The sequence below is a fragment of the Acinonyx jubatus genome, chromosome E2 (genome assembly GCF_027475565.1).
Source record: "Acinonyx jubatus isolate Ajub_Pintada_27869175 chromosome E2, VMU_Ajub_asm_v1.0, whole genome shotgun sequence".
Taxonomy (NCBI): Eukaryota; Metazoa; Chordata; class Mammalia; order Carnivora; family Felidae; genus Acinonyx; species Acinonyx jubatus.
Genome location: NC_069396.1, coordinates 58,499,724 through 58,526,445, shown reverse-complemented (window position 1 = coordinate 58,526,445; position 26,722 = coordinate 58,499,724). Strand labels below are relative to the sequence as shown.

The window sequence follows — 26,722 nt, the reverse complement described above, 5'->3', positions numbered from 1 at the left end:
AACCTCAGGATCACGCTGATTTGTAGGAAAATTTGTAAAGCATGCAGGGATGCAAAGAAGCAAATGATCATAATTTTAAAATAAAGTATTGACCCTTCTTATTATGTTTCCTATGTACCTGCTTCTGTTCTTGCATTTTAGGATTTATGAACTCACTTAATCATCGCAACCAAGCTACTTTCCACATAAGGAAAGTGGTGCAGACAAGAGAGGCCACATAAGAGGAAAGTGGGAATGGGGTGTCTGGGTGGCTCAGTGGGGTAAGGGTCTGACTGCGGCTCAGGTCATGATTTCATGGTTTGTGAGTTCGAGCCCCTCGTGGGGCTCTGTGCTGACGCGCCTGCTTCAGATTCTGTGTCTCCCTCTCTCTCTGCCCCTCCTCCACTTGCACTGTCTCTCTCTTCCTCTCAAAAATGAATAAATTTTTAAAAATAAATAAAAACAGAAACCATAGAGAGATCCCAAGCACCCTTTGATTCCCCCCAAGGATGACATTTTGCAACATCAGAACTAGGATATTGATGTGGATGTTGTCAAGATACAGAATATTCACATCACCACTAGATTCCTTCAAGTTGCTCGTCCATAACCGCCTCCGTTTTCCTCCAGACCCCATCCTTCCTTAACCCCATCACTAATTTGTTCTCCATAACCATAATTTTCTCTTTTCAAAACTTATATAATAGGCCTTTTTTTTTGGTCAGCATAATTCCAAGTTGTTTTATGTATCAATAGTTCATTACTTTTTTGCCAAATTCTATTCCACAGCATTGACATACTGTAATTTGGGTATCACATCTGGGATGTTTCCAGTTTGGAGCTATTCCAGGTTGGGTTTTTTTTTTTTTTTTTTCCTTTTCTTTTCATTGTGGCAAAAACACATATGTTTTGGACATTAACCCTTTATCAGATATTTAGTTTGCAAATATTATCCTGTTGCATACGTTGCCCTTTCACTGTTGTTTCCTCATGACAGTTTTTTTGTGTGAACATAAATCTTCACTTCTCGTCGATATATACCTAGGAGTCCAATTTCTAGGTAGTATGGTGTTTGCACTTTAAGTTTTTTCTTGTTTAAACAAACCGCTACACTGTTTCCCAGGGTAGCCACACCATTGTACATCCCTTCCAACAATTTACGAGATACCCAGTTTCTCCAAATCCTTGCCAATATTTAATGTGGCCATATTTTTTAAAATTTCAGCCATTTTGGTGTGTATGGATATTGCATCTTGTGGGGGTTTTTTTGTTCTTGTTTTTACTAATAGACGTTAGTTTTTAGAACAGTTTTAGGTTTACGGAAAAATTGAGCAGATGGTACAGACAGTTCTCATATACCCACCAACCTACCCATAATTTCCCCAACTATTGAACACTTGCGTTGGTGTGGCCTATGTGTTACCATTGATAAACCTATACTGATACTTTACTAATAAAATGCCATCATTACATTAAGGTTACTCTCCGTGTGGTACACTTGGTGGTTTGGGCCAATGCATGATGCATATTCACCATGACAGTCACATACAGGATAGTTTCACTGCCCTAAAAATGCTCCTCCTGTTCATCCTCCTCCGTATTCAATGAGCCCCTGGCAACCACTGATACTTGTTCTGTCTCCATAGTTTTGCCCTTTCCAGAATGTCATATAGTGGGAATCAGACAATACACAGCATTTTCAGACTGGCTTCCTTCACTGAGCATTCCATACGCATTTACGTGCCTGCCCCCCTGTTTTTTTGTTTTTTGCTCAACAGCTCATTAGTGTTTATCACTGAACAATAATATACTGTATATACCATAGTCTATGCATCCATTCACCTTCTTAAAGGACATCTTATTTGCGTCCATAAACCTGCTATATACACCCACATGCAGCTTTGTGTGGACACAAGTTCTCAACTCACTTCGGTCATACCTAGGAGCATGATTGCTGGATGGTGTAAGACTAGGTTTAGCCTTCAAGACCCTGCCAAACTCTCTTCCAAAGTGCATTCCCACCAGCAAGGAAGGAGAGCTCTGTCACTCCACATCCTTGCCAGCATTTAGTATTGAGTTGCTTCTGGATTTTTGCCATTTTAATAGGTGTGCAGTGGTATCTCATTAACCTGTGGTTTCCTAATGACACGATGGTGATGACCATCTTTTCCTATCCTTATTTGTCATCTATAGATCTTTTGTAAGCTGTCTCTTCACATTCTTTGCCCATTTTTCACTTGACTTTTCTTATTTTTTTTAATGTTTATTTATTTTTGAGAGAGAGAGAGCGTGCACAAGCAAGGGAGGGGTGGGGTTGGGGGGGACAGAGGATCCAAAGCAGGTTCTGTGCTGACAGCAGAGAGCCTGATGTGGGGCTCAAACTCATGAATCGACAGATCGTGACCTGAGCTGAAGTCAGATGCTTAACCGACTATGCCACCCAGGGGCCCCTTATTGTTGGGTCTTAAGAATTCACTGCAGATTTTGGATAAAAGTCCTTCATCAGACAGGTGTTATGTCCCTCATTTGCTTACAAAATGTAGAGGCTTTGAATGAGAACTCCGAGTCCCTGGGGCATGAAGGAGCCACACGGTGAGGTCTATGTCCCTGCAAGACTGAGTAGAGCAGAGTCCCCAATCCTCACTGCCGGTGAGAAACTAACTTTTACTGGGACAAGAAACTAGTTTCTGAACTCACATCAGAGACATTTCAGAGAACTTGAATTCTGATGTGAAGGGCTGGTTTGCATCCTTCCAAAATTTATATGCTGAAGCCTTAACCCCCAGGACCTCGGAAGGCAGCCATGTCTGGAGATAAGGTCTTTAGAGAGGTGACGAGTTAAAATGAGGCTTTAGGGCGGGTCCTAATCCAATCCGACTGCTGTCCTTATAAGAGGTTAGGACACAGCACAGAGGAACGACCACATGAAGACACAGCGAGGATGTGGCCACCTACCATCCAAGGACACAGGCCCCAGGAGAAACCAATCCTGCCCCCACCTTGATGCTGCTGCTTTTCTGTGTGTGAAGGGCGAATGGGCCCAAGGGAGGGCAGACAGGGGGGAACCAGTGGGGGCTGCAGATGGGCCCGTGTGTCCAGGTGTCCTGCACCTCTGCCTATCCCTCAGGATGTCTTCTCTCATGCATTCCTAGCTCACGACTACTGGTTCCATGATGGGGCTCATTTTTGTTTGAATGATCCACAAATGACCCAGACCAAAAAGCGCAGGAGGAGATCCAGAGCCAATGTGCCTGCTCAGGGATGGCCCTGAGCATCAGAGATGCCCAAATGGGGGCCATCCTACTTTCAGGGAGAGAGAGAGACAGAGAGAGGGAGGGAGGAAGAGAGGACCCACTGTCAGACAGCATTACCAATAATACAGGCTCTCTGTGCACATGCCAGGTATGCAGTTGGTTTTGGGGAGATGGACACAAGGGATGGAGTGTGCCCCCACCCTCCCCCCCCCCCACACTCCCTGAGCTGGGCTGGCTGGTGTCCCATTCACGAGGACTCCGCCCTCACCACCTAGTCACCTTTCAAAGACCCCACCTCCTGATACCATCACCTTAGGGATCAGGTTTTAACATAAAAATTTGGAAAGGACACAGTCTATAGCACTGTCCCTGGAACAGGGAAAGCTCTCGCCCCAGGTCCTCGCCCTGCTTAGCAGACTGGCTTCCTCATCACCTACTGCCCCAACTGGATCCTCTACACCAGCAGAGCAGAACCTTGTCCCCAGGACTCTTTCCAGAACCTCCACAATCCTAGAGGGCCTGTGTTCTTTGGGGCCTGTGTTCCCAAATCCAGCAACCAACTGTCCCTTCTCATTTAAGAATTGTGTGACTTCTGAGAGGCAGAGGTCGTCTGGGGAGATCTGGTGGCCAGGCTGAGTGGCCCTCAGAACCAGGAACACGGGATGAAGAGTCTAGCAGGCACCTAATTTTTGCATGCAGTTCTTTTTTCTCTCTTCACCTAAAAAATCAGGTTTTGATGTGGGTTTTTTTTTGTTTTTTTTTTTTTTACTTTGTCATTTTCTGGAAGTCTAGAATGACTGGCAACGTTTTGTGTATGTAGACATTTACAAAATATTCATGCATTTTAAAAGATTATTTCATCTACTTTATTTTTTGTTTAAAAAATTTTTTTAATGTTCATTTTTGAGAGAGGGAGGGAGAAATAGTGCAAGCGGGAGAGGGGCAGAGAGAGAGGAAGACACAGAATCCGAAGCAGGCTCCAGGATCTGAGCTGTCAGCACAGAGCCCAACATGGGTATCAAACCCACAAACCGTGAGATCATGACCTGAGCTGAAGTCCAACGCTTAACAGACTGAGCCACCCAGGTGCCCCACTTCATCTACTCTAAAAGGTCACTTCATCTTGAGACTTGTTCTCAAGACCCTGTTCCTGTCCTATGACATTTTCAGGGTATCTAAAATTTTGTTTCTCAAAGAAGAAAATACTGAAGCAGATTAAAAAAATAAAAGTTTCAACTGATAAATTTACATAATTGATTGACTTTATGGACCCCAAGAAAAGCCTGTTTCACATGTTTTCAAAACAATGTGTGTTTTCTAAATTACTTTGACTTTTCAACATTAACATTAATTTTCAGCCACTTAGGTCTTCTTAATTTGCTGAAGCACATTTTCTCTTTTGATAATTTTTCCTTTAAAATTATTTGGAATTTGGTTAAAGTCTATTATTTCCTCTGAAAACACTAAAATTTAAAATTCCAATACTCTATGACAAAATATGGAATTTAACCAGCATCCCACTTTAGCAAACCATAAAAGGAGTCTCTCAATTTGGTTGAGCAGTCTTAACCCTATGACTTCAAATAATATAAGACCTCTTTCCACAATATCCAAAAGACCTTTAGTTGAAATTGTTTGCCTTGATGCTAGAAGTTCAAGATCTGAGTTTTAAATTATCCAAAGCAATTAGATAACAGCATCCTATACACTCTTTGGACTCAGCATTCCTCTTCTCTAAAATGCCATTATCCAGGACCCCAACCCCTATTCATCTCAGGTGACTACAAATACTAATTCACTTGGATGTTTACTCAGTGCACACCAAGAGCTCGTGCTCTCTTAGGCTAGAAAAGAAATAGGAGTCTTACTTGCCCATCTCACCCAAAACCAATCCCTAACACCTCCATTTTCCAAAGATTCTACAGCCTGTCACCCAGTCTTCATACCAAACTCTCTACTGGCTGTTTCCTTAACTGCAAGCAAGCAAGCAATATACGTAAAAAATGAAGTACTGGAAGCACAGCGGGTAGTGCGGGGAGTTACAGCCACAGGAAGCACAAAGATCCCAGCCAGGACAACACCAGCGTCATCCCTAGAGGGAGCTGCCACTGGATGACACAGACCCAACTGCCTTTCAAACTCCAGACAGAATCTGATTAGTCAAGACCATCAAAGCCGTTATGGTCCGGTATGGTATGGTAAGGGCAGCCGCTCAAAGGAAAGGAAGAGACGGTGTAGTCCAAAGAAGGAGGCAAGGAAAACTGGGCAGAGTAAAACAGAAAAATACATATTTTTATGTTTTATTTTTGATATTACAATTATGAGTTTATACTAGAATACAGTCTGAAAATTTTTTTTCATTAGGTATAATACAACTATCTATGGCCATATACACATTTATATTTCTTTTTATCAACAGGTGTATAAAGTTCTATTGAATGAATGCACCATAATTAACTTACTCATTTACCCAGGACCCTAGTAGTTTCTAACAGAGTTCACCATTAAAAGTTATTTTTGCCATTATACAGTCACCTACCTTTGTACACTTTGGTTTCTGGGAAATAATGGTTCAAATGGTATATACACACATAAATTTATACACCTGACAACGGAATTGTCTTGGCTTTGACACATTCACCACTAGACATAATCACTCCTCTAGGATTTAACATCAACCTACTGGGGAAAGAAGTATATACAACATCACTATATTTTGCATTTCCTTACTAGTAGTGATACTGGGTCATTTCCATTAGCTGTTTTCTCATCTTCTTTGAACTGGCCATTGGTTTTGTCCACTTTTCTACCGAATTGCAGATGTTACTATTATTGATTTGTAAGAATGCTTTGAATATCAGGATTATCCTTTGTTATATCTGTTTGCAAACATTTTCTTTCAATCTTAAATTTGTCTATTAACTGTGACTCTGATCTTTTCCACACATACATGTTACTTTAATGTCAGCTCCTGGGTTATGTATAATACCTAAATAGGTCTGCCTCAGACTTACAGAAATACCGTTTTTCTTGTACTTTAATATTGTACATTTAGATCTTTGCTCTTTCAGGGCTTTGTTAGTGTACAGGGTATAGATCTTTGTCTTTCCAGGAAGCTACGTGTCCCAACACCATTTGATCAATCTATCTTGCCCCCATTGCAGTGAAAAATCCCTTTTATCATACATAAGGGGAGTCTAATAAGACCACTCACCCCCTCCTCTCTATCCCAAAGTAAAGGGAGCCCCAAAGCTCCATTTTCTAGCACTCATGTCCTCTGGACAAGAGCTCCCCTCAAATAGCTTTCTATGCTGCCACAGGCAGCAGTCGAGAGGGAATCCACAAGCACTAGGTGCTTCAAGTAAGAGTACTCCTCTGGGGGTGAGGGTATCCTGTTTTTAGGTAAAGAAATGTGGTAATGTTTGCACAACATTGGACATATGAAGTCACTGAACTGTATACTTTAAATGGGTGAATTGTATGTTATGCAAACTACATCTCAATAAGGCTGTTACAAACAAAACAAAACAAAACCTCCACCAGACTCGAAATCACCATTGATAAAGAGTAAATAGAACTCTCATGATCCTTGTTAAACCATCAATTCTGTCTTCTTGCAACACTGAAAGTGTAATTATCTACCTTGGAACAAAACTATTCTCATTATGTCCATTGTGTCTGACATTATCTCCCTTGTCCCCTGCTTCTAATGCCCATATGTTCTGGGAATAGTAAGGCATTCCTTCCCATCACTCCTCAGCTCCCTCTTTCGATGATTTCTCTTTGTGGTACATATTACACACTTATAGTATATACACTAAAACCTTGGTTTGCGAGCATAATTCATCACAGAAACATGCTTGTAATCCAAAGCACTTGTATATCAAAGCGATTTCCCCATGAGAAATAAAACACAGACGATTCATTCTACAACCCAAAAATATTCATGTAAGAATGAATATAATATTTTGTAATATAATACAAAATAATAAAATACAAAATATAAAAAAAATAAGCAAATTAACCTGCAGTTACTTTTGAAAACCTTTGTGGCTGGAGTGAGGGAGACAAGAGAGGAGGGTTGTTGTGTAGGATTACTTTCACTATCACTAACAGATGTTGACTACACTACAGCATTAATAAACTCTTGTCATATACTGTATTTAATGTAACTGGCAAGAAGGCAGCAGAAGAAAGGGTCTATATCTGCAGGCAGCCTGATCTACAATGAAGCAAAGCCTTCCTAAGCTCACTCTTGTATGGAAAAGTAAAGGATTGTTCATAGGTGCTTTGAAGAGACAAAAAATACACTAGTGCCAGTGGTGGGCACCTTCCAACGTTCTGACAAATCACTGATTTCTGCCAAACACTACAGCCTGAGAGTGAGCATCAAAGCATGGGAGATGATCACCCACAATCCCACAGAAAGAGAGACAGAGACAGAGACAGAGAGAAGAACCACTGGCTCAGTTGTGATCATGTGATATTTGGCATCACATACTACGTGTATTGCAAGACATTGTTCATTTATCAAGTTAAAACTTATTAGAAATGTTTGTTCATCTTACGGGAACCCTCACAGAACAAGTTACTCGCAACCCAAGATTTTACTGTATTTCAACTTCTTTTGTTTTCTCTCACGAGATCTGGAAGGGCAAAAACTTTTGTGTATTTTGCACTCGGCTGTGTCCCCAGCACCTAAAACAGGGCTTGGCACATTGGCAAATGCTCATTTAATGTTAACTGAATGAGGAGTACATTCCTTACTATAATACCACAACTCTATAGATGGTCAGAATCAGCTTGTCAACTTCAAAATATATTGGGATTTTTACTGGAATATCAATTAATTTACATATTTAATGTGGAGAGAAATATCCTTGCCAGACTTTCTATACAAAGACATGTCTAGCTTTCCACTTACTCTACCTTTTAAAATTTTTAAAGTAAGTTTACGTTTTAGTATCTACATTCATAAGCTTATTGTAGCATATGTTTTCGTTTTGATGTCAGTCTTAGTCTCAGAATAAGATGGGCAGTTTTACCATATTTATTTTATGCTTTAGAACAATTTAAACATCACAGGAATTGTCTGTGGTGCTTTTCTACAGGTAAAAGGGTTATACTACCAGGGCACCTGGTGGCTCAGTCAGTTAAGTGTCCAACTTCAGCTCAGGTCATGATCTCAAGGTTTGTGGGTTCAAGCCCCACATGAGGCTCTGTGCTGACAGCTCAGAGCCTGGAGCCTGTTTCGGATTCTGTGTCTCCTCTCTCTGCCCCTCCCCTGCTTGGGGTCTGTCTCTCTCAAAAATAAATAAACATTAAAACAATTTTTTTAATTAAAAAAAAAGTGTTAGGGGCGCCTGGGTGGCTCAGTCGGTTAAGCGGCCGACTTCGGCTCAGGTCATGATTTTGCAGTCCATGAGTTCAAGCCCCGCGTTGGGCTCTGTGCTGACAGCTCAGAGCCTGGAGCCTGTTTCAGATTCTGTGTCTCCCTCTCTCTGACCCTCCTCCATTCATGCTCTGTCTCTGTCTCAAAAATAAATAAACGTTAAAAAAAATTTTTTTTTAATTAAAAAAAAAGTATTAAACTACCTTTTTCAGTTTATTTCATGGTTGTTACTCTAATCAGGTCTTCTAGCTTGCTTACTTTGCTTTCAATACCTGCCTAGTCCTACATGCTACCAAATGCCTTTGTTGTGACTGGCCTATTCTCACTTCTGCATGCCAGGTGAAGCGGAGAGTTCCTCATCAGCAATCCTACAAGTCTTTGTATTTATTCACACAGAGAGAGTGGTAAGCCACCATGTTACCTTGTCCATCACAGAATCTTTTAATTCTGAATGTGTTCATTTCCCTACCTTCTGGGAGAGTGAAGAGTCCTCTGCTCTAAAATCCTTAGATTTCTTAGTCTTGACCTACTGGATTTTATTTGCGGCTGAAGGTAACAGCAAGGAAACCCTTACCTTAATGGCACTAATTATATGTCAAGGATCGTGTGCTAAGCCCTTAAATGGTATCTAATATATTCTTAAAGACAAACGTTCTAAATGGGAAAATAACATGAATACTGACTCCTATTTTTAAAAGATTAAGCTGGCTACAGTGTTAAAAATGCACTTGAGGGGAGCTAGAGGGAAAATGTTTGTAACACTGTTGTAAACATAAAAATGAGATGGTTACCGCTTAGACTATGATAATGGGACATAGACTGGGAAAAAGTGGTGGACTCTAGAGGCCTTCAGAAGATTGAATCTAGAGGACTTGGTGGTATGGGAGTGAGGAGGGAATAATCGAGGATGACTCTCCAGTATGAATTCGTTGATGATGAGTGAGATGTACACTCTGCCTGAAGGCTTTCCCACATTCTTTACATTCATAGGGCCTTTCTCCAGTATGAATTCTCTTATGCAGTGTAAGATGGGCAATCTGGCTGAAGGCTTTGCTACAGTCCTTACACTCGTAAGGTTTCTCTCCTGTATGAATTCTTTGATGTAGTGTAAGGGATTTACGATGGCTAAAGGCTTTCCCACAAACATTACATTCATAAGGTTTCTCGCCTGTATGACACCTCTGGTGACAAATCAGGGATGCCCTCTGTCTGAAGGCCTTTCCACATTCAAGACATTCATATGGTCTCCTGCCAGTGTGGAGTCTCTGATGTTGAACAAGATAGGAGCCATCACTAAAGGCCTTCCCACACTCAGTACATTCGTAAGGCTTCTCGCCAGTATGAACTCTCTGGTGTTGAACAAGGTGTGCAATTTGGCTGAAGGCCTTACCACAGTCCTTACATTCATACGGTTTCTCTCCAGTGTGTATTTTCTGATGTTGTGCAAGGTGTGCATTCTGGCTGAAAGTTTTGCTGCATTCCTTACATTCATAGGGTTTCTCTCCAGTATGAATTCTCTGATGATGAGCAAGATGTGTGCTCTGCCGAAAAGCTTTCCCACATTCCTTACACTCATAGGGTTTTTCTCCAGTATGAACTCTTTGATGAAGAGTAAGTGAGCCACGATGGCTAAAGGCTTTCTCACAGATGTTACACTCGTAAGGTTTCTCTCCTGTATGAATTCTCTGATGTACAGTCAGGGATGAGCCATGGCTAAAAGCCTTCCCACACACATTACATCTGTAAGGTCTCTCTCCAGTATGAATTCTCTTATGCTGAATAAGTCCTATGTGATCAGTGAAAGCCTTCCCACAATCAATGCAATCAAATGGTTTCTCTCCAGTATGATAATATCTCCGATGACGTATCAGAGAAGCATTCTGCCTGAAAGCTTTCCCACAGTCAATACATTCATATGGTCTTTTTCCAGTGTGAATCCTTCGATGATGAGCTAGGGATGAACAATCACTAAAAGCCTTCCCACATTCAATACATTCATAGGGTCTCTCTCCAGTATGAACTCTCTGATGTTGAGTGAGATGTGCAAGCTGGCTGAAGGCTTTGTTACATTGCTTACATTGATAAGGCTTTTCTCCAGTATGAACTCTCTGGTGCTGAATAAGATGAGCATTCTGACTGAAGGCTTTCCCACATTCAGTACATTCAAAGGGTTTTTCTCCTGTGTGAACTCTCTGGTGTTGAGCAAGGTGGGCACTCTGGCTGAAGGCTTTCCCACATTCAACACATTCATAGGGTTTCTCTCCAGTATGAATTCTCTGATGAAGGGTAAGGGTTGAGATTTTGCTGAAAGTTTTCTCACAGTCGTTACATTTCAGAAGTTTCTTTTCTCCCAAGACTTGCTTATGTTTTTTGACAAATGAATGTGTTTTTAAACTTTTCTTATCTGTGTCAAAATTATATATTCTCTCTTCTATGGAAAATACCTGCTCTAGATAAGATAATCTATTCAGATGTAAAAGTGTCCCCGATTTGTTAAAGTCGTCTCTTTTCTCGATAAGGGTACCAATATGAGTGACTGTCTCTTGACTGAAAGGTGTCTTCTGACTTACCAGCTCCTTCTTAAACAGGTTTTCACATTTCAAGTTTTCCCCTAATGTGGAACAGGTAAGGTCACAGCTTGGAAGTCCTTCCAGTATCACTGCCTGGGATAACTTTCCTTCATAAATGTCCCGGTTTGGAGATAATTCCTTGGTCATCCAAACATACTCCAAGTCTGAAAGATATTGAGAAAGCAAATGTCTCCTTTACTTAATGTTAGAAGAATGGAAACTTCAAAAGTGAAACCATGTGAATCAAACAGTTACTGAAGACCACAGAGGTCTCTGAGAATCTTATATAAAGTCAGGCAGTGCAGCCATCCTTGCATTTCTGGAATATACCCTCCTTGGCTCTGGTATGTTATATCAATATGACAGATTCTGCACCAGTATTCATAACTGAGATTTGTATTTTCATTTTTTGATGCTATTTTGGTAAGATTTGGGCACCAAATGTTATGCTGTCTTCATAAACAAAACTTTTTAAAGTTCTTTTTATTCTCTGTCATGGTACATTTTAAACAATGTTGGTATTTTTTTCTTACAAGTTTTACAGAATTTGTGAATTCTTGGAGGAGGCAGTTCTTAGCTAACTTTCTACATTTCTTCAATGGTAAACAGTCTATTTAAAATTTCTATCTCTTCTGGTGTCAGTTGCCGTTATTTATTTATTTATTTGTTTATTTAATTACTTACTATTTATTTAATTTGAGAGCGAGAATGAGGGGAAGAGGGGAGAGGGAAAGATAGAGAATCCTAAGCAGGCTCCACACTCAGCACAGAACCCGATGCAGGGCTTGATCCCATGACCCTGGGATCATGAGCTGAGCTGAAATCAAGAGACGTTCAACCAAGTCACCCAGTGCCCCAGTTTCAATAATTTATATCCTCTAAAATATTACCCATTTCATCCAGGTTTTCAAATTATTTAAAGACAGTTGAGGGTAACAGATTCATATGATTCTTTTAAGTACTTAGGCATCAATGGTTACTTACTATCATTTCTTTTTTTGCCTTCTCTCATTTGTTTATATTTGACAGTTTACACATTTTACTAGGTTTTTTTTTTTTTTAAAGTAGGCTCCACGCCCAGTGCAGAGCCCAATGTGGGGCTTGAACCCATAACCCTGAGATCAAGACTCAAGCAGAGTCTTGATGTTGGATGTTTAACTGACTGAGCCACCCAGGTGTCCCTATTTTATTGGTTTTCTAAAGCAGCACCTATTTGATTTATTTTCATTAAATCTACTATTTTCTAGTTCATTTATTCCTACTTTTATCTCTAGCAGTATAAGTCACTATACCTAACTTATTTTAGTTCTCCTTAGACTTACTTTGTTCTTTTTCTACTATCTTGAATTGGATACTTTATTTCTTATTTATTAACGTATATCATTAGGAGTATAAGTGACCTATCAACAATCCTCTTCTTGAAACTATGAAAACTGAAAGCAGGAAGAGGCTATACTACAAGCTACAGAATGAAATGTAACCATCTCACTCGAGGCTGATTCCACTGTAATATATAATCTATAAACTCTTATCTACCTTTCATGACAGAACAATAGCTTTCAAGCAAGGCAGCGAAAAATAAAATATAAACTGGGCCAAAATCCCATTGAGTACAAGAGAAGTGGAGAGGTGATGGACGAAGAGAAAGGAGGTAATAGTAGTTAGCTCATTTATTCATCTTTTGTAGGAGTATTAAAAGATGAGGTTTTGAATCTCAAGTGGATGAATTTTAAAATACAGATATAAGGGGCACCTGGGTGGCTCAGTCAGTTAAGTGTCCAACTCTTGATTTTGGCTCAGGTCATGATCTCACAGTTCGTGGGATTGAGCCCCATGTCGGGCTCTGCACTGACAGCATGGAGCCTGCTTGGAATTCTCTCTCCCTTTCTCTCTCTGCTCCTCCCCATTCATGTGCATGCACGCTCTCTCTCTTTCAAAAAATAAACGTTAAAATACAGATTTAAAAAATATAAAGACATGAAAGTAACAACTTGTAAGACTAAAAACCTTTCTAATTCAAGGGGTGGGATGGTATTGTGTGTGTGTGTGGGGGGAACATACACAAACAACAAAGGAAAAATACATAACAGAACAGAAAACCCCAGAGACAAAAATAATTAAAAGTGGAGGGAAGAACATAGCTAATAATAATTGTTAACCTGATAAACTCATATTTTAAAGAAGGGAAATTTTTAAGCCACTTCAAACTAAAAACAAATTTGTCTAAAGAATGCAGGAATGTTGAGCTTCAGGGATGATTGTTAACACTATGGTACTTGAGAACTAGGTAAACATCATGGAGTATAACAAAGTTCACAAACAGACTGTACTTTATTTGCAGGAAATCAGTACAGATAAAAGTGTAGTGGAGAAGAGAAGATCCATTTAAAATATGGTGTCAGGACAAAAAGTTTTACTTTGAGAGGGATTTTGAGGGGTGTTTTCCAACAATTATCAGAGAAGAAAGATCTTGAGAATAGTTTCCCCACTCTCGTTATCTGCACTTACCTGGGCAGAGGCCTCCTGTCCTCTCTCCCTTCATCATCCAGGGGTCTTCACCTTGCTCCAATAAGGAGATCACATCTGGTTTAGAAATGCAAAGACCTGCATATAAGAAAAGACAGCAAAATTAGCCATTTTGTGGATATTGCAGAGCTATGATACATTCTAAGAGGTACTGAGAGAAAAGGGACATTGTAGGAAAATGCTGATAAAGGCATGAAAGACTACTGAGGTGGAAAGACTCCAATGGGGGGGTAGAAGAAGATACTCTTACCCAATGAAACCAGGTTCCTGTAGTTCTCCAACATCACTTTCTTATATAAAGTCCTTTGAGCAAGATTCAGCCATTCCCATTCCTCTTGAGAGAAATCTATGGCCACATCCGTGAAAGTCACTGAATCCTGAAATGACACAAATCTCACCTTACTCAGTGTTCGTGCCATTACTTAACCGGCTCTAGGGGTAAAGACTTACGCTGTTCACACTATGAGAAAAAAAAAACCCTGCACTGGGCATAAGTAATTATACTGGAGTCTAAATCATCCAGGTTGTATGGTTAGTTACTGGACAACTTTTCTGCCTAGTTATATTGTACATATTAGGAAAGTGAAAAAATATGAGACATTCTCTCCTCTTCGAGCATTTACAATTTTACGGTGGTGAGAAGACATTCTCATATGAAAATATACTGATTGCATGTAAGATAGAACGTCAAGTACTAAACTGCAGCTGACCCTTGAACAACACAGGTTTGAACTTCACAAGTCTAGTTACGTGTGAACTTACGTGTGACTTTTTCCAATAAACAAGTACAGTATTGTAAGTATATTTTCTCTTCCATATGTCTTTTAACAATTTCTTTTCTCTAACTCGCTTTACTCTAAGAATATAAAAATATGTGATACATATACAATATATGTGTTAATCAACTGTTTATATTATCAATAAGGCTTCCAGTTAACAGTAGACTATTAGTGGTTAGTTTGGGGGGAGTAAAAAATTATATGCGGATTTTCAACTGTGCAGGAATCAGAGCCCTCAACTCCCATGTTGTTCAAAGGTCAACTGTACTTTATCATGTTAGGAGCTAGATCGTTTTTCTACGTGAAGAAATTAAAGAGTTCTGAGACTGTGAGGGAATTTCAAGGAAGGATGCTGATCTGATGAGCAAGTTTTCAACTTCCACAATACATTGTAAGAAATCCTAGTGCTCTGAGATGTTAACAGGTATGTCTAAAAAAAAACAAAAGAAAAAAACCCATAGCAAGATTTTTTCCTTTTGTCATAAAAATATGTTTTGCATTAAGAGAACACATTTGGAAAGCTGGTTTTTGATAATTTGCCGAGAAGTACCGAGAGAGATCATATGAAGTGAGCACAACCTGTTTTGTTACATGGGCTGAATTTCTTAACCAACCAGCAAGAGATGCCAGCCATCCATTCTGTGGTTGCTGGCAGATTTTCCAGTTCTTACTCTGTGATTTCACTTGTTATCAACATCTACAAATGAGTTCTGAAAAACCCACCAGTTGTGAATAAAATCAGAGAAAAAGGTCAGACTATTCCAAAGAATTCAGACTCTGGCACTGACTAACTAGGTGATCTTGGCCAAGTTAATTAACTACATATGCCTCAGTTTCTTCACCTGAGAAACAGGAACAATTTTAGTACTATCTAACAGCTGCACTGTGAGAATTAAATGAAGTAACAGTCACAGTACCTGGCTAAGTGCTCAAGAATTGTTACCTATGATAATGATGAAGGAGGGATAGAAAAGAAGGAAGAGAAGGGGCAGCCAACAACAGATGAAAACATTTCATTTAATACATCAATAAAAGTTTTACTTTTGTTTTATTTTATCTAATTGCAACATGTTATAGTAGTTAAGAACATGGTCTCTGAAGCCAGACCACCTATGTTCAAATCCTGTTCTGTTCATTAAACCGAAGATATTAGTTTTGTTTTCAACCTTTGAAGATCTTTTGAATAACTCAGAAGAATAGCCTACTGTATTTACACATACATATTTACCATTTCTGTTGCACTTTCTTCATTCCTGATGTTTCACTTCCCTTCTGGTATAATTTCTATCAGAAGAACTTCCTTTTGTAATTCTTTGAGAAATCCGCCAATGAATTTCCTTAGTTTTCCTCCATATGAGACACTATTTCACATTCAATTTTGAAGGGTATTTTTTTGCTGGACACATAATGCTGGGTTGACAGTTCTTTCCTTTGAGTACTTTTTAAAAGTTGCTCTACTTCCTTCTGATTTGCATGATTTCTGATGGAAAACCCAGAATTGAAGTTGCTGCTACCCTATATGTTAAGCATCATTCTTCCCGGGCTGTTTCCCTTGTCTGTGGTTTTTAACAGTCTGATGACAGAGCCGCCAGGCAGGATGTCTTTGAGTTTATCACGCTGGAGTTTGCTGAGCTTCATGGATCCACAGCTTTATGTCTTTCACTAAAGTTAGGAATTTTTCAGCCATTATTTCTTCAAATATTTTTTCTACACTTTCTCTTTTCTTCTGGGGCTTCAATGATACAAATGTTTAACGTTCTGGTATTGTCCCACAGGGCCCTGAGGCTCTGTTAAATCTTGTATCAATTGTTCAGATAAGACAATTTCTCTGTACCTTCAAGGTCGCCAACTCTTCCTACTGCCTTTCTCACTGTGCCGCTAAGCCCATCCAGTGGGTTTATTTTGGTAATTATGTTTTCCATTTCTTGCTGCTATCTTCTATTTCTTTGCTGAGGCTGTCTGCTTCAAGAGAGTTCACTTGTTGGAGCATTATTATAATAGCTGCTTTAAAACCTTTATCAGATAATCCCAACATCCAGGTCACATCAATGCCAGCGTCTGGTGATTAGCTTTTCCCGTGAATTGAAATTTTCCTAGTTTTTCATCATTTGAGTAATTTTAGATAGTATCCTGGACCTTCTGAATGTTACGAGACTTTACGTCTTGTTTAAATTATATGGAGAATGTTGGTATTTTGTTCCGGCTCCATTTGCAGAGCCTATGAAGTGACAGTCGCCTCTGTCGTACACATGTCCTGCTTGGTGACCAGCAGTCTATCCCTCAGTTCACTTCTCGTTGACTGGGGACAGATACACGCATGAGCAGGCTAGGGTGAGCCTGGGAGTTCAGAAACAGCTTTATACAGTTGATTCCCAAAGCTCCTCTTCTCTGTGATTTCTCCAGTAGTTCCTACCTCCTAGGGGTTCCCCTTCGCAGTCCTCTGGCCAGATGGCTGGGGCTTATTTATTCCACTTGACTGTGCCCCTGCCCTGACTGTACCCACCCCTGGAACCAAGCAGGGAGAGAACAGAAGCAAGAAAACAAAGCAGTAAGAGTTTACTCCACCCTCTGGGGGACACAGCTTCTCAATCACAGACATTTCTCCTCCTTCAAAGTTTTAGATGCCTTTAGACCCCACTGCTACTGTCTCAGGACACAAGAAAACATAATTTTTTTTTTTTTTAAGGTAGAATCCCATCCACCCTTTCTGAGTATTAGATCCCCTTCCTACTTCTTGAGCCTGAACTAGGTGTCTCCTGCAGTTCTTTTTATCCATGCCAAAACCCCTTGTGGGTTTTGTGCTTGTCGAATCCATGCTAGGAGATATTGGGAGGTAGAAAAAAAAAAAAGGTAAACACATTGCATTGTGGGTTTCTTTCCCCATCAGCCTGCTGTTCTTTACCACTTACAGACCTCAGATGGCTGCTCCGTGCCTGCTGTCCCGGTCCTACAGCAGCTTCCAGTGGAAAGACAGGGTGACATGTGCTCAGTCCATCTTTCCCGGAACAAGGGCTCTCCCAATTTCAGCATAAATTACTGTTAGTTTTAAAATCAATATTCCGTTGGAAATAAAAACCTCCTGATGTTCAGTGCTTCTTGTGCATCAAATGCCATGTTGTAGGTTTTTCCCAGGTCTGTTAGAGTGTATACACGCGCGCGCGCGCACACACTCTATACATCATATGAAGAATTACACGGGCATACAGGCAGACAGCAGCTGTCCAGGCAAATAGCGGCATATAAAGCTGATGCTTATACAGTGCTTATTATGTGCCACTTACTTTCCTAAACACTTCAAGTATATTAACTCACTAACACTTACAGCAGGACTATAAATTAGGTACTAGTATTATTCCCATTTTGTGGTCGAGGAAACCGAAATTAAGGTGCTCTATCTAGTACACAGTGGAGCTACAAATTCGTAGCCAGGCAATGTGGTCCCATAGTCACATTACTAATCTTTTTGCCATACTCTGCCACTCTCAAAATATTTTCCTCTGACAAGTAACAATACTGATTTCATCTAAAATGTTTAAGTGCTGGGGCACCTGGGTGGCTCAGTTAATCATCAGACTCTTGATCTCAGTTCAGGTCATGATCTCACGGTTGGTGGGATCGAGCCCCACATTGGGCTCTGCACTGACAGCATGGAGCCTGGTTGGGATTCTCTCTCTGTTCCCTGCACACTCTTGCTCTCAAAATAAATAAACATTAAAAAAATATATATAAAACGCTTAACTGTGTAACAAACGAGTTCCATTGGTAGTACATGTTTTATAGTGTTGAATCTGATTAGAAAAGGTGTTTTGCTTTGCTATAAGCTGCTCACTGATATAAAATAAAGACAATTTTACTATGCTGTTATTTTTTATTTGATTAGTTTTTAAAGTTTATTAATCAGGGTCCCTGGGTGGCTGAGTTTGTTAAGTGTCTGACTCTTGATTTCGGTTCAGGTCAGGTCTGTGAGTTTGAGCCCTGAGTTGGGCTCTGTGCTGACAGCATGGAGCCTGCTTGGCTTTCTCTGTCTCCTCTCTCTGCCCCTCCCCAGACTTTGCACACTCTCGCTCGCTCTCCAAAATAACTCATGAACTATGAGATCAGGACCTCAGCCGAAGTGGGACACTCAGCCAACTGAGCCACCCAGGCGCCCCTAAATAATAATTTTTTTTTTTTAATTTTTTTAACGTTTATTTATTTTGGAGACAGAGAGAGACAGAGCATGAACGGGGGAGGGTCAGAGAGAGAGGGAGACACAGAATCCGAAACAGGCTCCAGGCTCTGAGCTGTCAGCACAGAGCCCGACGCGGGGCTCGAACTCACGGACCGCGAGATCATGACCTGAGTGAAGTCAGCCGCTTAACCGACTGAGCCACCCAGGCGCCCCAATAATTTTTTTTAAAAAGCCATTTTAAGGTTTATTAATCAAATTTTGGGGTTCCTAGGTCATGGTCTTGCCATTCCCAAGTTTGAACCCCGCATCAGGCTCTGTGCAGACAGCTCAGAGGCTGGATGGAGCCTACTTCAGATTCTGTGTCTCCTTCTCTCTTTGTCCCTCTCCTGTTCACACTGTCTCTCTCTCAAAAATAAATAAACATTAACAAAATAATAATAAAGTTCACTAACCAAATTTTATAATTTCTTACAATAATTTGTTCATCATCCTCATTTAGCAGTCCACTTTAATCAGAATATGAATTATAGTTCTTAATTCTATTATTGATCTTAAAAATATTAAAATTAAAAATATTCCGAAGTTCGAGAAACTCTAATCAATAAGAAATGAAAAATGTGGAATTTAGTCCAAGAAAATAATCAGTGATGAGGGCAAAAGATGATCAACAATCTGATCGATAATCTCTATTAAATAGTAAAACATGGCAACAACTCAGCTATGGAACAAGGGGCTGATTAAACAGATGAGGATGTTCATCTCAGAAAGAAAAAAGGAAGTAGAACATTCCCTGGCATTTTAAGATGTTCATGGCTCCAAGTCACGTGGGGAGGGGACAACTCCACACCCTCCGACCCAAATCACGTGTGCCTGCTTATCTCCCCTTCCTTCAAGATGCACCTCAGGAGTCACACCTCCCTTGCCTCCTCGCTCCAACAGGGAGTACGACTGTGTAGGCTTTATTCCGTACCTGGATCTGTCACCAGGGAGGCAAAAAGGAGCTAAAACTAAAGTAGATTTCGTCCTGCTAGACTGTGGCCTGTCCCAGAGCTTCACCGGGCCAGAGGAAAGGACACCTTTTTCTAATTCACCCAAAGGTATTCATGTGGACTTGCCCACTTCTCCACAGCAAGTCCACTCCACACCTACAGCACTGACCACACTGCACAAATAAATGTTGGTTGCCTTTTCATTTCTCCAACAGATTATAAGCCAGGACTGGTACTTAGGGACTAGGCAGATCATGGCTCTCAAATTGCCTCTAAGGACTGTATTTCTGTGTTGTCAGATGCATACGGGAAAACTGAGCACAGGGAAGGAAGGGCTCAGAGTGGTCATTTCTTGAATGAAGACTAAACAGCTGTAGGAAGAAGAGGAAGCTGGGCCAGGGCGCTGGGCTGAGTCTATCTCTGTGGCCCCATCACTCATCAGAGAGGGAAGAAATGGGAGCCGGGCCTCAGGGTGCAACTCTTAGGCAGACAATTTTCAGAAGGAGACAAACACTCTCAAGTCCTAGAAAGCAAGACAGTATTTTAAGAAGGAAAGAGAGAAGACTAACTCACCAGGGGCATGGCTTTAAGAAGTTCAACTCCCATCACCTCTTCCTCTTCCTGGCTCCTCGTGAGAAGTGCTCTACCCTGAGAGGGCAGAGCTGGCAGAGAAAGGAGCAGTGAGAGGCTGAGCGGCTGTAATAATCACAGCCCAGAACTCTCTCCTCCCTTCAGCTCCCTCTGTTCCCCTACCGCCACCCCCACATCCCCTCGCCACCAGGAGCTTAGTGGGAGACTTACTCTGCTCTGGGTGTTCAGGCTGAGTGCAACCTCCTTCCGTCTCAAAGCCACCCATCATTGACAACAGAGACATACCAGGGGTGCTGCCTGAGTGAACCCTCACAGACTATTTGCTCAAGCAGACAACTGTGCAACTGACTAGCCAGGGTCGGTCCAGACTCTACGGGACCTGGTGCGGCTGACTAGTCAGGGTCGGTCCAGACTCTACAGGATCTAGAAACAGTCATCTTCCCCAGAGAGAACTATTACCTCTGTTACAACAAAGGGTCCACATGGCTTCCAGATAACTGGACCAAATAAACCCATCAAGAGACCCATTTTGCTCTGTGACAAACCATGTCTCTTCTGAGCCAAGTTTCTTCAATCAGAAAGAGGATAAAGTCCCTGACTTAATTCTGGTTTCTTTCCTCAAAACTCTGGTTTCCTCGAGCCTTTATTAAAATGACGACAGGGGGCGCCTGGGTGGCTCAGTCGGTTAAGCACTGACTCTTGGTTTCGACTCGGGTCTCGGCTCAGGTCATGATCTCGTGGTTCGTGAGTTCTCACCAGCCTCAGCTTTGGGCTCTGTGCTGAACGTGCAGAGCCTTCTTGGGATTTCTCTCGCCTCTCTCTCTGCCCCTCCACGGCTCTCTCTCTCTCAAAAAATAAACATTTTTTCAAAAATGACAATAAGAATGAACACTTATTGACCACTTACTATGTGGCAGGATAAGTGTTTTACAGGCATGAGCTCAGTGAACCCTGGTAACAGTCCTATGAGGTACACACTCTCCTCTCCATGCCACGTAGGAGAAACTGGGTCAAAAGTTTGAGAAACAAAAACTTGCTCGGTGGGGGTTTGGGGGATCTCAACCCTTGAGATTATTTAACCGTCTGAGAGTCACTTCTTCACCCGTCCCAAGTAGTTAAGGATACTGACCTGAAGCCGTTGTAGAGAGGATTACACAAGAGTCAGTACCGGAGGGACTCCGGAGCCCTCCAGTCCTGGAACCGAATCCCGGCTCTTCCACACACTAGCGATTACCCGGCCTCTGTCTGCTTCAGTGTCCTCATCTGTGAAAAAGGAGGGACCAGAGTTTCTGCTTGCTGAAGTGACATTTGGTGTGACTGTCCCCAAAAGGTCCCAGAACCCAGAAAACAGTGGCTATAATTATTGTTGCAGCAAAACAGGAAAGAACAGTCTGGCTGTGAGCTGTGCTTCCTCCCACCCCTCCCCCTCCCCTGCATCCCACCCCCCCACCCTCCGCCTCCTTTCTCTGGTGGCGGGGAGAGGGCGCGACAGAGAAGAGTGAAGCAGGAATGGGATGGGTTCTGTGACCACACCCTGGAAAGGCGGGGTCCCTCTCCACTTCCACAGGAGCCCACCCCTGCGAACCCCATCCCACAGTGACCTGCGGGGCAGGACCTTGGACCAGGTCAGGTGACTCTGGGCAGGTCAGCCTCACACTCCCGGCCCCCGACTCGCTGGCCTCCTGGGTCCGCCAGTCCGGGAAGGAGCCTGTCGGATCAGGGGACCCATCTCACACCCCAGACTCCGGACTCCTGGGACTGTCAGCCCAGGAAGGAGCGTGTCAGGTCACGGGACCCCCGTCTTATACCCAGGCTCTAGGGACACTACCCCTGACTCTGGACTCCTGGGTCCACCAGCCCGGGAAGGAGCCTGTGGGTCAGGGGACCCCTGTCTCATACCCCGGCCCGAGGGACCCCATCCTCAACTCTGGACTCTGGGACCGCCAGCCCCCGCGGCCGGGGCCGCCCTCCGCCAACACTGTCGCGGCCGCGCCCCAGCCACCTGTCACCCTTACCTCCGACATCCGCTCCGGTCCACCCCTCCAGGCTCACGGCCCCAACCGGGCCCGCGCCGGCCTCGCGGCGGCGGCGGCAGCTGGAGCGCACGGGGCTGGCCTCCCCGGGGAGGCTGTCCGGAGCCCGTGTTCTAGCCGTCATTCGTTCCCTCACGCCAGCCGCTCACGCGCCGCCAGAACGCGCGCGGCCGCCCCGCCGGGTCCGCCTTTCTCTTAGATCCCCGCCGGAAGTGGGCGTGTCGTCCCGTCGCAACGGCCCCTGGGGAGGGTAGTCCAGACCCGGCGGCGCGACTGCTGGGCTTGGTTCCCCGACCCGGCCTCGGGGCCGCTACACTCAGCCCCCTGCTGAGGCCCCCAGACGGGGAACAGAACCGCCCAGAAGCCTCTCAGTCCCGACTCCAGGCGCCCAAAGTACAGACCGCCTCCCTGAAGCGAGCCGAGTCCCGAGGATTCTGGGAACCCCCGCCAGGCTCAGAGTGCGCAGGAGCCGCGGTGAGGCGCACAGCGCGGAGGCCTGGGTACTGCGTCCCCGCGCCTGCGCCTATAGTATGGCTGGAGGCGTGCGGCGCGCAAGCGGCCCGAAAGTGGGCGGGGCTTAGGGCCGGCGGGCCCAGAAGCGGATCCTTATTGATAGGTGAGTAGAGATCTGAGTTTTGACTGTTTTGTGCCCTTGTGATTTGTGAATGTGTGTGTGTGTGTCTGAGTTTTGACTGTTTTGTGCCCTTGTGATTTGTGACTGTGTATGTGTGTGTGTAACGAAATAAAATTCCCAAGTGTGCAGAGGCTGGTCCACTACCTAACACTCCCAACTTAAGCCACTCTCAGACACATCCCGTCACTCAAAGCAATACAGCCCCATCGAGGCGCTGGTTTTCCAGGATCCAATCTCTCTGACTTTGTGGACCCCGCCATGAAGTGAATTGTAGCTGCGACGACGCCATCTTTAAGTAACTGTAAATGGAAGCTTAGTGTTTGTAATAATTTGTGGTTAGAATCGGATAAAGACGATACTGATAGTTTCCATTTTATTTTAACTTTTTAACATTTATTCATTTTTTTGAGAGACAGAGCATGAGTGGGGGAGGGGCAGAGAGAGAGAGAGATACACACACACAGAATCCAAAGCAGGCTCCAGGCTCTGAGCTGTCAGCATAGAGCCCGATGCAGGGCTCGAACTCACCAACGGTGAGATCATGACCTGAGCCGAGGTTGGCTGCTTAACCGACTGAGCCACCCAGGCACCCCTGATATTCTCCATTTTAGAAGTAATGTATAAAGAGTTTGGAAACCTTCATTGACATCTTCACAAGAAAAACATTCAACAAACTGAAAATCAACAACTTTTTTTTTAAGACCCATCAGAAAATAGAAGTCACAAAGGAAACCACACCCCAAAATTTGGAAAAACCGGCAAATACTGAAAATCATGGCAGGTATGAGCTTACCTGAAGCAGAAGCTGCTGGAATCATAAACTGTTACACACTCTTCACTGGTAATTTTGGTGAACTGGAGGTTTAGTGTGGACTACATTGTGAGTTTAAACTCCTGGAGCCCTAGATGGGCTCTCCTACTTTCATGTATTTTACCTCCAGGAACTCCACCAAGTTTTAACGCTAAAGGTCAGGGTGGGGGAATCTTCTTGAGTTTTGGGCAAGGGGAGGGGAAAAGTAAACATTTTGTAGTACACTCAGAGCATTTTCCATAACAAAACCCTGCACTTAGGAAAACTACATACCAGAGCCTTTTTGGGCTTGAGGGAAGGCATTTGGGCAGGTCCAGCCTCTCTAGTCTTTCTGCCTCAGTAAAGGCTAAGAAGCACTTCTGAAGGTCAGAGTCCAAGTGCTCAAGCCCACTGAAAAGCTGAGATTTAATCATAAGATTATACAATAGTTCCCCTTCCCCTTAATAGACTGCATACAGCTAAGGAAAGTGAGTGAGTTTGAGGACATGCCAATAGAAACTCTTTCAACTGAGATACAAAGAGAAAAAAAGAATGAAAAACACTCAGGGGGTGCCTGGGGTGGCTCAGTCAGTTGAGCATTGGATTCTTGATTTAGGCTCAAGTCATGATCTCACTGTTCAGAGCCTGCTTGGGATTCTCCCCCCCGCCCCCCCCCCCCCCAATTCTCAAAATAAATAAAACTTTTAAAAAAGAGTACCAAAATAACAACCATCAGAATATCCAGGAACCATGGGACAATTACAAAAGGTATAACATATGCATAATTGTAATACCAATAGAAGGAAGGAAAAGAAATATTTGAAGTAATAACAGCTGAGAGGTTTCTAAAATTAAAATGACAGACACCAAGCCACAGATCCAGGAAGCATAGACAATACCATGGCAGGACAAATATATACAAAAAATATATACACCTAGGCATATCATATTCAGGATGCAGAAAAATTAAAGATAAAATCTTGGAGGATTGCCAGAGGGGAAAAGACACCTAAGGGAGAAAATAATAATATAAAAGTCTCAATTAAAACCAAAGATGACATAAAGAAAAGGGGAAACAAAATATTGATTATGTGAGGTGACTGTCAATCTAGCACTCTTGCTAATGCCCTTACAGGTTCTAATTGGTTTTTATAGGTAAATCTTCATATCTAATTGGTTTTTATAGGTAAATCTTCATATAGGTAAATCTTCATATCTATCAGTTATATCTACTCTCTCCCTATCACTGTGTCTCTTAGTTCTTTCTTTCCTTACGGGATGGCTGGACCTCCAGTACCATGCTATTTGGTAGGAGCAATACTGGATGTACTTGTCTTATTTTTAGTGTCAAAGTGAAAACATTAAGTACAGTTGTACTTATTTTTTTATGTTTATTTTTGAGAGAGAGAATGTGAGTGGGGGAGGGGCAGAAAGAGAAGGAGACAGAGAATCTGAAGCAGGCTCCACACTCAAACCCATGAACTGTGAGATCATGACGTGAGCTGAAATCAAGAGTCAGTCACTTAACCATCTGAGCTATCCAGGCACCCCCAGCAACCCTCAGTTTTTCTCTATAGTTATGAATCTCTTATGGTTTGCCTCCTTCTCTGTTTTTATCTTATTTTTCCTTCCCTTCCCCTATGTCCATGTTTTGTTTCTTAAATTTCACATATGAGTAAAATCATATGGTATCTGTCTCTCTCTGACTGGCTTATTTCCTTAGCATAATACCCTCTAGTTCCATCCATGTAGTTGCAAATGGCAAGATTTCATTCTTTTCCTTCGCAGAGTGATATTCCATTGTGTGTGGGGGGTATATAAATATATATATACCACATCTTCTTTATCCATTCATCAGTCAGTGGACATTTGGGCTCTTTCCATACTTTGGCTATTGTTGATAGTACTGCTGTAAACATTGGGGTGTATATGTCCCTTCGAATCAGCATTTTTGTATTCTTTGGGTAAATACCTAGTAGTGCAATTGATGGGTTGTAGGGTAGTTCTATTTTTAACGTTTTGAGGAACCTCCATACTGTTTTCCTAGTGGCTACACCAGTTTGTATTCCCACCAGCAGTGCAAAAGAATTTCCCTTTCTCCACATCCTCACCAACATCTCTTGTTTCCTGAGTTGTTAATGTTAGCCATTCTGACAGGTGTGAGGTGGGATCTCACTGTGGTTTTGATTTGTACTTCCCTGGTGATGATTGATGTTGGCCTGCTCACTTTCAAGGAAGCCAGCTGCCATGTTGTGAGCTGTCCATGTGGAAAGAATTGATGTGTCCAGACAAAAGCCAGCAAGGACCCCAACCCAGCCAACAGTTTAAATGAGTACGTCTGCAAGATGATTATCCTCCCATGAAGCCTTCAGGTGAATGTCGCACTGGCTAACAACCTGCCTGCAGCCTTGTGGGAATTGAGGCACCCAGCTAAGCCACACCTGGACTCCTTACCCAAAGAGTGAGATAATAAACATGTTTGTTTTAAGCCACTATGCTTTAGTGTAATTTGATACACAATAGCTAACTAATTTGCCACTGTACCTCTTAAACTCTATGATACAGTAAGTTAAAATAGGGATTCTCTTAGTAGTCATGGATATCACAGGGATTAGAATGACAGTAACTACTGTTATTAAAACCCATGTCATTCTTCATTCATATGAGGACTTTAAGACACAGAACAGATGAACATAAGGGAAGGGAAGCAAAAATAATATAAAAACAGGGAGGGGGACAAAACATAAAAGAGTCTTAAATATAGAGAACAAACAGAGGGTTGCTGTAGGGGTTGTGGGAGGGGGGATGGGCTAAATAGGGAAGGGGCATTAAGGAATCTACTCCTGAAATCATTGTTGCACCATATGCTAACTAACTTGGGTGTAAATTAAAAAAATAAAATTAAAAATTAAAAATACAACAAAAACACCATGTCATTAACTTAACCCATATGAGTTAATTTTTCACTCACATAATAATCCATTGCTGGTGTTCTTCAGTGACTGATGGCTTTC

The 26,722-nt window shown here is 42.4% G+C and overlaps 1 protein-coding gene and 1 long non-coding RNA gene across 4 annotated transcripts in view; one reads left to right on the top strand and one right to left on the bottom strand.

Annotated features, from left to right (window-relative positions):
- Positions 1 to 5,499: 5,499 nt before the first annotated feature.
- Positions 5,500 to 26,722, bottom strand: part of ZNF470 (zinc finger protein 470) — a 49,707-nt gene continuing 28,484 nt past the window's right edge. Inside the window, exons 1-7 of one of the 3 annotated variants that reach the window (XM_027037430.2) lie at positions 22,267 to 22,408; positions 21,381 to 21,514; positions 20,234 to 20,322; positions 15,729 to 17,005; positions 13,972 to 14,098; positions 13,704 to 13,799; positions 5,500 to 11,359 (exon numbers count right to left, since the gene is read on the bottom strand). In XM_027037430.2, the coding sequence (XP_026893231.2) occupies positions 9,489 to 11,359; positions 13,704 to 13,799; positions 13,972 to 14,098; positions 15,729 to 15,731 (2,097 nt within the window). In that variant the 5' untranslated portion in view covers positions 15,732 to 17,005; positions 20,234 to 20,322; positions 21,381 to 21,514; positions 22,267 to 22,408 and the 3' untranslated portion in view covers positions 5,500 to 9,488. Of the gene's footprint in view, positions 11,360 to 13,703; positions 13,800 to 13,971; positions 14,099 to 15,728; positions 18,815 to 20,233; positions 20,323 to 21,380; positions 21,515 to 22,266 lie in introns of those variants that run through there. The other 2 variants (XM_027037428.2, XM_053210607.1) reach the window with 2 other exon arrangements.
- On the top strand, positions 22,760 to 26,200 carry LOC106985887 (uncharacterized). The gene is made up of 3 exons (XR_001432001.3): positions 22,760 to 22,900; positions 23,620 to 23,699; positions 25,943 to 26,200. It is a non-coding gene; the product is annotated as an uncharacterized LOC106985887 (long non-coding RNA).